General features: G+C 45.2%; 1 protein-coding gene across 1 annotated transcript in view; it reads right to left on the bottom strand.

Moving 5' to 3' along the window:
- Positions 1-5,802: 5,802 nt before the first annotated feature.
- SEPTIN11 (septin 11) overlaps positions 5,803-12,282 on the bottom strand; it is a 91,298-nt gene continuing 84,818 nt past the window's right edge. The window contains exon 10 of the mRNA XM_066632248.1: positions 5,803-5,876. Within this exon, the coding sequence (XP_066488345.1) occupies positions 5,861-5,876 (16 nt within the window). The 3' untranslated portion in view covers positions 5,803-5,860. The remainder of the gene's footprint in view (positions 5,877-12,282) is intronic.

The following is a 12,282-nucleotide window of genomic DNA, read 5'->3' as shown; positions in this document are numbered from 1 at the left end:
ATACTTTGTCATTTCAACAGCCGTTAGCTAAGCAGAACCTTCATGTACAGAGACAGTATCGCTCCGAATACTAGACACTGGAAACAGAATGAGGAAGTGTGCTTTCAGAATTCTGGATGGATGATGTTGGAACAGAATGCTGGGTTTGATGGACTTTGGTCCCGGAAAAGGAGTGCCTGTTTTCTTAATTTACCCACAGTAACAATTGGCACACTGCCTTCTCACAATACTAACCCGTTAGCAAATTGTCTCAGGCATAAACACAAAAAAGAACAGCCAACCTCTTCCTATTCTAGTGTGCTGGGCTTCAAGTAGGGAGAGCAGTGCTCAAATCCCGGCCCAGACACAACCATTCAGAGGCAGTAGATCCCTGCAGGCTACACCTTGTGAACCCTGTGGTGAAGACCACTTTGGCCTACTACACTTGGCCAAATACAGCCAGGGAGGAGGACTGGTCTACCACCGGCTGACTAGTCATGATGGCCATGTAGAACCTCCATTGTCAGAGTTATTTTATGTGTGAATAACCAGTTTCTGATGGCCCAATAGTGGCATGTTATTGTCTTTATGCTTTAATTAAGGAGTTCACAACTGCATTTAGCTGACCACAGCTGACAACACCCAGCCTGAGTAGATGAACCTCAATCAGAGGCAGCAGGCAATTCTTACAAGTAAAGGTTGTTTTTACTGATTATCAGACATCCCATCATGGTGAAACCTTGTCAAGTTGAGCATGAATTTTTTTTAAAAACAACCACACTGACTTTGGATTAAGGGTGGTTACTAAGTAATTACAGGCCAGCAGTCATACGACATAGTAGAGTCTCTCTCTGCCAGACTGCATTATTTTCAATATGTATTCATTGATCTATTCTGTAGCCTTCACCCATCCTACCTGCCTTGAGTCTGCAGCGCTATGATGACTGAAATGACCCTGGTACAGGTGACCGTCACAAGGAAAGCCAGCTAGGGCTGCTTCAGTTCTGCAAGAATCTCACTCTACCATTCAGCCCTGGGACTAAAAGGATGTTGTTCTTACCCAAGAGTTCTCGGGGAATGCCAAAGGAGCACAAGAGAGCCCCATAATTGTATGGAGTGCATTCACACAAACAAGACATATACAATGAATTTGCTGAGCAGCAGTTCAGATTGATTCAAAACATACATGTTTCTGATAACAGTCTACTTTTGTGACTTATGTGATCTGTGGGTTGCCCCATTCACCTGTTACCATTTACTGCTTGCAGTTAAGCTTTGGAAACATTCTGGACCCACATCAGGTATACGACTGCACTGTTCAGGGCAAGAAGCAGCAGGAACTAAATGAACGTTTCTCTTCCCTCCTGAACATGATATCAGCTCGGTCACCAATCTCCTTGGCATGGGCCACACTCACACAGATGTGCAAAGCTAGGCTTTGGGCAAAGAAGGCACAGTGTACTGTATACCACACCTGTTTCGCTAAACGCTTCCTCGTGCAGCTAGGATTAGTCTGTTGCCTGACTGTTCAGTTCAGGATTGTTAGTTTGTTATTAGAGTGTGAGCATAAGGGTGTGAGTTCTCAAGTCTTACAAAACACACATTGCTAAACCAGTGCTTGTAACTGAAAATGTTCTGATGTGGGCAGGAATCAACTGCAGCCTCTCTGAGCATGACATGACAGTCTGTCTTTTGATAAACACAGCATTAACTTCAGTTATGAAGAACATGTCCACCAACACAAACACCCTTTCTTCTTTTGACATGAACTGAAAGAACAATTTCAAATCAAATCACCAAGAATGTAAACCACCAACCACCTTATGTTACCATTTAAGTTACCTGGCCCAGGTAGAGCTTCTTGATCCTCTAGGCAGAGGGCTGTAATTGTGTACCTCCACCTGGCCCTCTGCCTTTGCAAACAGTTTGAACGGCAACACTCAAGTACTGAAACAAATCACGGAGGATTCAAGTCAGACTGACACACATTTGCAAGGCCAGTCTGTGTTTTATTTGCATACAACTTACACAAAAACTTGCACAAACTTAATAGTTCAGTTACAAACCTTTGAAAGATGACTCGGGCACTGCAGAACCAGCTACGTGTCTTGTGAGAATTGCTCCGATAAGCTAAAGTGTTCTCCCTAAGCAGTGCATAACAGTCCTTTTTAGGTATGCCCAAAAGGTCGCTGTGTCAGCTTGTGCTCCAGAACAGAAAAGGGCCATTTCACACATTACACTGAGACAAACCTGGGTTTGCCAACCAGTGCATAAATGAACAGGGAGCTGCAGCCAACTGTAGTTCCCTGATCAATATATCTGTATGATATGTGGTGTTTTCATGAGTATACCTAAAAGTGTACTGTGGGAACTGGCCCTTACAGAGGTCACTACAGTTGCAAGAACTTGGCAGTGTATTTTATATATTAAGTTAGGCAAAGATTTGAGAGAAGGTGAGTGAGTCACCATATGGCAAATGTTTACATCTTTCCAGACAAAAAAACCTCAATAACTAACATAAACAGCAGATCCTACTAAAGAGACCTACTAAGAGACATTATTAAACCATCCTTGCTCCATGCTTACCTTGCTGGCACGAGGGCGATACTTTCCAGACTTGACTCCATCCACTACAACAGCTCACTTGTCTTGCACATGTCTCAGACTGAGACTTCAGTAAACCATGAAATAACAATCAAACAGAGAAAGGCCATATGGGGTCGACACACATTGAGAAGGACTCTTCCACTGACAAAGCACAATGCACAAGAGTTTGCGCATGAAACCCATGTCAATGGATCGGCTGGAAAGCAAGGGCCAGCTTGCACGCTAGGGTGAGGAAGGGCTGTTAGTGTTTTGTAAGATGCTTTGAGCACATGCCTAAACATACAAAGCAGGAACCAGCATGGGCCTGCCAACATGTGCACGGTACACATACGCAGATGAGGCTACCAGGATTGGCCGTGCTCTGTCTTCCTGCTGACTGCTCTTCCCAGGGCAAATGGGGACTTTGCCCCTGTGGAATGCAGGCGCAGGCCCTTGCAAACCAGGTGAAATAAGACTATGCCAAATGGTGGCCCTCCTTAGCTTCCCCTGCAGTGCATATGTTGGCAAGGGTGGGGAGGATTCTACCAGGTACCATCCGCTACCAGGATGCAGGTCTCTTGTTGTCTTGTGTGCTCCTTGGGGCATCTGGTGGGCCACTGTGAGTTGCAGGAAGCTGGACTAGATGGGCCTGTGGCCTGATCCAGCAGGGCTCTTCTTATGTTCTTGCAGAGGTTCTACTCTACAAGAGTAGATTAGGTAGGTTCTACTCTACAAGAGGGATTGCTGTGTATTTATTTATCTGGATTTCTCTGTAGCCTATGGCTGCAAGGGGCTAAGGGAGGCACTTCTATACTAAGAGTGACCCCAGACTTCATGCTATTCCCTAGAGGTGTTTGAAAACGGTGTAATTTATTTGACTCCAAAGTAAGCCCATTGTGTTCAGGAAGACTCACTGTCCAATCCTACGCATGTCTGCTCAGAAGTAAGTTCCATTAGAGTCAATGGGGCTTAGTCCCAGGAAAGTGTGGATAGGATTAGGCTGTAAACACACACTGGAAAAAGACACCTCTAGCTATCCCACATCTAGCGCAAACTGACACAGAACTGGCCCCACACCATAATAGGCATGTCCTGTTCCTTCCTTCCTAGTTCGTTTCTGTAATTGTGTGCAGAGATGGCTCACGACGCCTTCCCCCACCACACAATTGGGGGGGCAGGATAGGCAGGAAGCAGGACATGTGTGCAGCACAGACACGCTACTGCATCTGCTTTTGCATCAGGTTTGTCAGGGCAACAAAGTATAATCTGAACCAGCCCCAAGAGGAACTCTCTTTGCGTTGCTGAGAAATCTGGCGCGGGAACTGTTGGGCTGCACAACTACACTTTTAACAACATTTCTGCACTGCCATTTCACTGCAATGGTTCATGACATCCATGTGTTCCTTCAGAGAAGGGCATCCGCAGTGTGCTAATGGCGTCACAGCAAAGGGCCGCTGGCGCATAACCCAAAGGAACCCAATTAGAGTGTTTAACTCTCAATGAAATCCATGGGATTTAAAGACTTAACTGAGTCATTGCATCTCACCCTTTAATTAAGACTGTTGCTTGATTACAAAAACCTCCGTGGATTAATCACATGGGTTTTAATCGATTGAGTATATCCACATATATATGCAGCTGGCAGCATCTTAGAAGAGGCTGATGGGTGAGAGAAGAGGAGCACCTTTAAGCTGACACCTGGCACCTGCAGTTATTTTTAGTACTTAAAAATAGGGTAAAACAAATCTGCTGCTAAGTAATCAGGGACACATTTAGATTTAATTTAAAAAAAACCTTTGGAACCGATTTGATGAAGTGTTGCAATTTTAATGGGACTGTAGCAGAATTGTGTGTACTCCAAACTTCAACTAAATTCTGCACCACAAAAAGCAAAATTCTGCAATCTGTGTAAATTGCATGCCTTTGCTTACCTTTTGTCATTACTGCTGCCACTACTGGGGAAGTGCAAACACCATGGGAGTAGAAACCCTTTCAAGGGCCTACTAGAAATTACACATGCATTTTTCAAGTCCATCTTTGCATCCAGAAGGGGAAGAAACTGACTTTTCAAAAAGGGATTAAAGAGTGCTACTTCAAATGCTGGATTCTGCCCCCAATAGCACATTATGCGCTTCTTCTAGGTTTGGTAAAACATCAAGTACACACAGCTCTGGACTTAAGCATGCTTGATCATCTCGGGGTAGTCTCCATCCTTAGTATTTTGTTGCAAATCAGCAGGAGTTAAAAAAAGGGCAGACTGTCAGATCCTGGGACATTTCAGGCCCTGTGAACTCAAACCAGAGAGCTACAATTCAAACCACAGCCTGGCAGCCTCTAGTAGTAGGACGGTTATGTATAGTACCCGATGGCCTTCCTATCTTCCCTTCTTTTGGAAGTGGCCCATGGATAATTCTGACTACATGTGTTACGACACCAGCTCAAGAAGAAACTTTGGGAATTGTCGTTCTCAGGTCACTTTCACCTTTTCCATTTTTGAAGCATGTGTGAATGAGACAAGTGCATATATTCTACAGATACTTCATCCAAAGCCCTTACAACATGTGGAATGACTGTGATAGGAGCTAGGAACCGAATAGTATACTCTCAGCATTTTCAGCTAAATAAACCCTATTCAAAGGTTACCATTTGAAACATGTAGTCCTTCGTTGAGCTGGGGATGCCTGAATCTCTCCCCCCACATTAGGGAGTGTTATGACTGGGAATCTTTGTGAAGTCATATGGCTTTTGGAGTAACCAGGTTAAGGTATCTCTTGGAGAGAATTAGAATCAGTGCTAGATTAGAGCTATATAGGATTTTAACACTTGAGAAAACATCTCTGGTTCTTCCGTCTCTCTCTCTCTCTCTCTCACTCACTCACACACACACACACACCGTTTTGCAGATTGCAAACTCCTAGTTCTCATGCCAAGCCGCATGGGCCTGTTGTATTAAAAGGAAAAAGAAGAAGGAAATTTCCAGTGCAATCACTTGGATGTCATCCAAGTCCTCTCTGCCACTTTGCGTCAATCGATCTCTGGGCAGTGTGAACAGTCAAACCAGTGAGTGGCAAGCAGACAGACGCCCGGAAAAGATGGACACAGACACGCACGCACCGCGGTGAGTCAGTTTGAGAAAGGACAAAAAGGCGAAGGTGGTGGAAGAATGAGGTAACTTGTCTCCCAATTGGGGTGTGGGGGGGTGGGGGGGCATGTGTGGCGCAGGGCCTGCTGGCTCTTCTATGCTCCACTGTCCATTAGGAGAGAGGGAAGTGAAACTCGGTAAGGTGACTGACAGCTACATAAAGAAGAAGCTACGGAAAAGAGAGAAAAGAAAAAACCATTCAGAATCCAAAGGGGGAGCATAAAGCAAAAGCAACAGTCTCTTTAGAAGTAAGCAGTGAGAGTGGAGAGTGGAAAGGACAGGGTTCTGCAACGTCAGAGCTGAGTGTGGCCTCTGCACCCCCGGCCAGTCAAAATTCTGCACCCAATTTTGCAACCCGAATTATACAAGCTTAATTTTGCATCTTATTCTTTCATCTCCACAACAGGACCAGGTAAGACCTTAAGAGCAGCCCTACTGGAGCCAAAGGCCCAACTAGACCAGCTTCCTGTATCTCACAGTGGCCTACCAGATGCGTCAGGTAGCACACAAGACCACAAGAGGCATCCCCTTGCGCCTGGCATTCTGAGGTAGCCTACTTCTAAAACCAGGAGGTTGCATATACTTATCTTGGCTTGTAACCTGTGATGGATGTCCAATCCCTTTTAAAGGCAACCAGGCCAGTCACCATCACCAAATCATGTGACATGTGGGTTATTCTCATCATCAAAACCCAAACCCATTTGACAGCTAGCTCTGGTAAGGTGCTAACCCTGAGCTTCCCAGAATTCACCTCACGCTGTCATGCACATTCCACAGCTATGGAGGTTAAAAACTTATTTTATTATCTTTGTTTGTTTTAGGAGGTAAAAAGCATCTGCAGGATAACCCCATTCTTCCCAAGACCTGGGGTAGCGTCATGGCTAAGGGGACGATCTGCACATCAGGACTTGCCTGGGTCAGGACTTGCCTAATCCAGAGCTCTTTAGTGCTGGGTGTCCCAAATGTGCCTTCAGGCACATCTGTGGCACCTGGAGACAAGGGGAGACGAGGGGCCACTGGCACCGGGACAGCATCAGTTGGCGCTGAGCATCTGCACTGCTTGGAGGACTGGCAAGCAGTGCTGGCTGGCAGTAAGTAGTACCGGGGTGGGGGAAGGTGGGGAGTGGGTGGGAAGAGGTAGGGGAATTATTAATCCTTTAAGAAAACAAGAGGAATCCTGTAGGATGAGACCAGAGGCCCAGTGAGTCCAACATTCTACTTCCCACAGTGGCCAACCAGTTGCCTCTGGGAAGCCCAAAAGCAGGGCACAAAGCAAGTACCCTCCCTCCCTGCTCTCGCACTAGCAAATGATGTTCAGTGGTACACTGTTTCTGAACAGGGAGGTCACCCAAAACCCTTCCCACTAACAGCCAGTAGTTGGCCTTTCCTCCACGACTGTCTAATCCCCATTTAAAGTCATCTCAGCTGGCAGCCATCACCACATTCCCCAGTAAAAATACATCAACTAATTAGGAATTGTGATGCTGATCTGGCCTGCATTTCTTGCCAATCCATTGTATTAAATGACCCCTGAGTTACAGTATGATTTAACCCTTCCACTGAAGGCAGAAATGCCAAACCCAGTCCTGAGCATTGCAGAGCCAAAACATGCAGAAAAGAAGCACAAAGTTGGGGGTCTTGCCAAGATGATGTGAACTGTACCGAGATAGCACTGAATGAGAGTGACTGGGTCAAAGATCACCCCAAAGGCTATAGAGCAAACAAATGAGGATGTGCGTACAAAGGACCTATGGAAAAACTAAATGCCACAAACCCACAGGGTTCCCATTATCCCCCACCCTGTTGCTTCCCACTCCTAACCCACAGAAACAACAAGTGACAAACAAAAAAATGAAAGCCACACATACCGAGCAATGTCTGAGAGTTTTTTTTTTTAAAAATGTATTTTCTCTTTCCCACTTTGAGTGTTCAAACTTTCGGGAAACAAAACATTCAAGAACATATACAAAAGAAAACCACATCTATCAAATGCACAGGAGTCCCCTTACTGGTGTACTCAGGGAAAAATGAATCCATTTAGGACACTGGAAAATGTTAACAAAAGTCTAGTGGACGGATACATAACAATATATAGTGTTATATTAACACTGTACGCTGGTTACAAAGTCATTCTGGTAAAACATAAGATACTTTCAAAAACAGGAAGGTAATAGAAGCTACACCTAAAAAGTTTGAAGGCAATCAGCAAACTTATTTTAAAAAAAACAAAAAACCACCCCAGAAAACAGAAGTATACAAACAACATATCTTATGGGTGTTCACAGTTTTATTTTTCAAATTAATTGAAACAAAAAGACAGAACCCTTCATATATATGTTCCAAGGCTATGCTGTCAGGCTTCAGCTAGACAGATGCAGATATTATATTACTGTAAATGAAGCCGCTTTTTTCCCTTCCTCTTTCAAAGCGATGATACGGCAAAAGATAACAGTTTAGCTTCACGAATGGCAAGTTGTAAAGATACAACTCTGATGGACGTAGGTGATGGGCGCACACAGCCAGGATGTCAGTTTGTGTCACAGTGCATAACAAATCATTTAACAACGGTTTGAGACAAAGTGTTGGCACAGGACAACCCAGTGAAGACACCTGCACTAGTTCAGAGCCCCACAGAACTTTGATGTGCAGATGGAATGCCTGGTCATGTGGGGTTTGCCCATTCTCTTTCATGGAGGAGGCACCACATACAAAGATGTGCCCTTTCCATCAAAACAAACAGGGCAACCTAAGATGCAGCTCTATGTATATGCTGGCTCCTAGCAAAACACTGGATGGGAGCAATTGGGATTAAATGGTTTCTACTTGCGTACTTTGACTAAACTTATGTGCAAGACTGTGTTAAGCAGGACACACTTTGAAACAAACCCCCAATGTTATCATGTCCTGGATAACAGTGTCAGCGAGCAAGTATCCTAGGCAGCTGGAAGGTGATGTGAGACTGTTACTAGTGTAACACACCAATCACTTAAAGAAAAAGCACCTGTGCTGGTTAATATTAAGGTGTAAACAGACATGGATGTAATACTACCACACCAGCGTCAACATTTTCATTGGACACCCATGCATATAGCATTTTTCTGCAGTAACACGTGTTATATACAGGGAGATTGTCTCCCTGTGATCAGGTTTGTTGCTGCAGACAAATTACGTGTGATTGGTGGGGCTTGGAATCCCATCAGCATGGGAATCACTGATGCCACCCTCCCCATGTTGGTTTTCCACATAAAAAGAAGGTCAGGTCACTCCCACCACACTTAGGCTGCAATCCTATACACCAGGGGTGCCCAAACCCCGGCCCTGGGGCCACTTGTGGCCCTCGAGGACTCCCAATGCAGCCCTCAGGGAGCCCCCAGTCTCCAATGAGCCTCTGGCCCTCCGGAGACTTGCTGGGGCATGCACTGGCCTGACGCAACTGCTCTCAGCATGAGGGCGACCGTTTGACCTCTCGCGTGAGCTGTTGGATGAGGACTCCCTCCACTGCGTGCTGTTTCACATCTGTGATGCAGTAGCGGCAGCAAAGGAAAGGCCAACCTTGCTTTGTGCAAGGCCTTTAATAGGCCTTGAGCTATTGCAAGACCTTCATTCATTCATATAAGTTCATCTTTAATATATTCATTTATGTAAACTTATGCAAACTTATTCAAATATGAAATGTAAATTAATTATTTTCTCCCCCACCCCCCACCCCCGAGACACGGTGTCAGAGAGATGGCGTGGCCCTCCTGCCAAAAACTTTGGACACCCCTGCTATACACAGTTGCCTGGGAGTGAGACTCACTGAGCTCAACGGAACTTACTTCTGAGTAGCCATGCTTAGGATGGTGCTGTTACAATGTTCTATCTGCCTTCACGTGGACTTTGTTGCCTTCGTTAGACTAGACCTTGTCTGGAGACATGTATCCCCTGTATTAGCAGCTGGGGGTTCAGATGGTTTAATAATACCCTTTCAGAAGGGGGCTTAGTGAAAGGGGGACAAGCTAGCAGAGCTCCAGGAAAGCCTGGCCATCACCGCTGATACTCACTTGTGACGAGGGGAACATGAAGGTAGTTTCTAATCATCCAGCCACATGTGATGACTATTTATAATCTGACCATTAAATAACCTTCAACATGAGATGCCACTGGGCTGTCAGGTCAGGCAGTGCAGCAAAAGTAACCCTACCAGGCCCCCACTACCCTCCCCATTCTGATGTCAACCTTCCTGTGGGGCTCAACACTCAGCTGAGCTGCAAATGGATGCAGCTGCCTGCAGTACTGGTGGTGTGAACACATCCAAGGAAAAAGCAAGCCAGGGGAGCCTCTCCCCAGATGCTGCCTTCTTTTAAGTTAGCCCACCGATACCTCCACCCTGTATCATCCGCACTGACTGGCAGTGCCTCTGTAAGGTCTCAGGCAGGGGATCTTCCCAGTCTCACCTGGTGTTTGAACCTGGAATCTTCTGCACACAAAGCCATTTGCTCTACTACGGAGTCCTCCCCCTTCCCCTAATTTAGAATATGTATGGCACAGCTTTGTTATTCTTGCCTTTTTTAGATCCAATGGCTCATGGTACAAGAGGAAGTCTGCCCGCTCTGGTCAACTGGCATTTCCCTCTTGACTCCAGCAGGCCAATGCTAAGAGCTTTTCTAAACTCCCCATTTTATGACTTATCAGTGGTAACTTCCAGGAATGCAGGCCTTACTATAAATCACTGTCAAGCAGTTTCTTCAGGTACTGAGGCTCAGAAGAGGGTGTTACTGGTTACCCAATCACCTTTTCTCTTTAATTTTTTTTTTAAACACCTGGACTCCAGTCAAGCTGGGGGGGGGGAAGAGTTTTGACTTGTTTCTTCATATTCAAAAATGTCTAAGCCTGGGACTGTTACAAGTTTTGGCAACTGCGCTGTCATTTAGGTCTTGTTCCATGTGCTTATTAAATAAAGAGTTCAGTGAATTATTGAACCTTGTTTTCCTATTCCTTTTAACCTGAATTTTTTGCACTTCTGCCAAGGCAAGAGAATGGCTTTATTGGACTTCTTGGTCAAAAGGTATTTTGAACTGGCCAAATACAAGGTTTAAAACTTACAGAAGGGTCAGGCACTGTTCCTCTGCTAGTCAGATTCAGGTAAGGTAATGTGCTACCTGAATGGTTGGGAGGATCCGGAAAGGAATGTTGTTTTTCTTTTTTAAATCTCAGCTGTTGACCTTGCCAATGTGTCTACAGTTCTGGGTGGATAGCAATACATTAAAACATATTGTAAAGTAGAAAAAGCAAACAATGAGCTTGCTTGTGTCTTTAAGCTGTGATTGTCTAGAGTTAAGAGAACTGGGCATTTAATACCCAAATACTGGACATCTTTACTGATTTGTTAACTAACTTACAGCCCAATCCTATCCACACTTTCCTGGGAGTAAACCCCATTGACTGCAATGGGACTTACTTCTGAGTAGACACACAAAGGACTGGGCTCTTACTTATTAATCGGACTAGGTATCTTACTCATAGGTAGTATGTTTAGGATTAGAGCCTCAGGCTCCAATCCTACGTAGTTACTTGAAAGCAACTCCCATTGAACTTGATGACACTTCTGCCTATACATGCAGGAAATCAAGCTGCAAGTCAAAACAACTGGACTTTGGGGATCAGGAAGTCACCCTGTCACTACAAGCACACTTAGTGAGAATTTGAAATTGACAGCACCTATATGAACTATATACCTGGCTCTCTGGCTGTCACTGCTAATGGCCCCTTCTGCCAGCTGTCATGCTTTGCAGCACTGCTGTAAAACTAATACTGTCTTTGGCTGCGCTGCCTCCAAACTGGCAGATTTCAGCCATCTCATCCTCATGCCAGGTTTAGGCTCCGATTCAGAGATAGTAGGTTGCCCTTAACTTGCCACTGAAAGAGTGAGTCACAATTACTTTGTTCCATTTATTTCAAAGGCAGCTGAGTGAAGTTAACTGTTGCTGAAAGGGGCCAAGCGTGGTAAGGATCTGGTTGGCAGTTCTTTTAGACTCTACTGGCTAATAACTACTATGACCTGGCTCCTTGCAACAGCCGCTTGCCAAATAGCCCCCTCTATTCTTTCCCAAGGGCAGAAGAGTCTGTTGCAGCTATACTTACATGCAAAGGTGAAAGCACATCCAAAAAGTTTTGAAGAGGAACATTATTCCGTGCAGAGCCAAGGATTACTGTGAAGAAAGGCACAGATACAGAAAAGAAAAGCAAGTGCAGAAGGAAGTGAACTAAACATGATGCAGGGGGTTTCTAAAGCAGGGCGAGACCTTGGTTCCACAGCTGTGAAGCAGCACTTCCATTCGATAAAGGGGATCCAGGCATGTTTCATCTGCTGGAGCAGGAACTGTGAAGGTAAATCTGATACACATCCAAAAGCACGTTGGACTGGGCATCTGCAGGAGTGAAGGAATCTACCAGTTGTCCACTCCTACTCTAAGAGGGGATGTGAACCTCAAGCTTGCACTGGATGAAAATCCCACATGCATTTCAACAATCTGTTTTCTGCAAGGACAACCGTTCTCAAAGCTCTGTTTATTCAATCCGGAACCCATACAGAG

Source organism: Tiliqua scincoides, chromosome 6 (assembly GCF_035046505.1).
Source record: "Tiliqua scincoides isolate rTilSci1 chromosome 6, rTilSci1.hap2, whole genome shotgun sequence".
Classification (NCBI taxonomy): Eukaryota; Metazoa; Chordata; class Lepidosauria; order Squamata; family Scincidae; genus Tiliqua; species Tiliqua scincoides.
The sequence above is the reverse complement of the archived record's forward strand: the minus strand, read 5'-3'. Positions and strand labels throughout refer to the sequence as shown.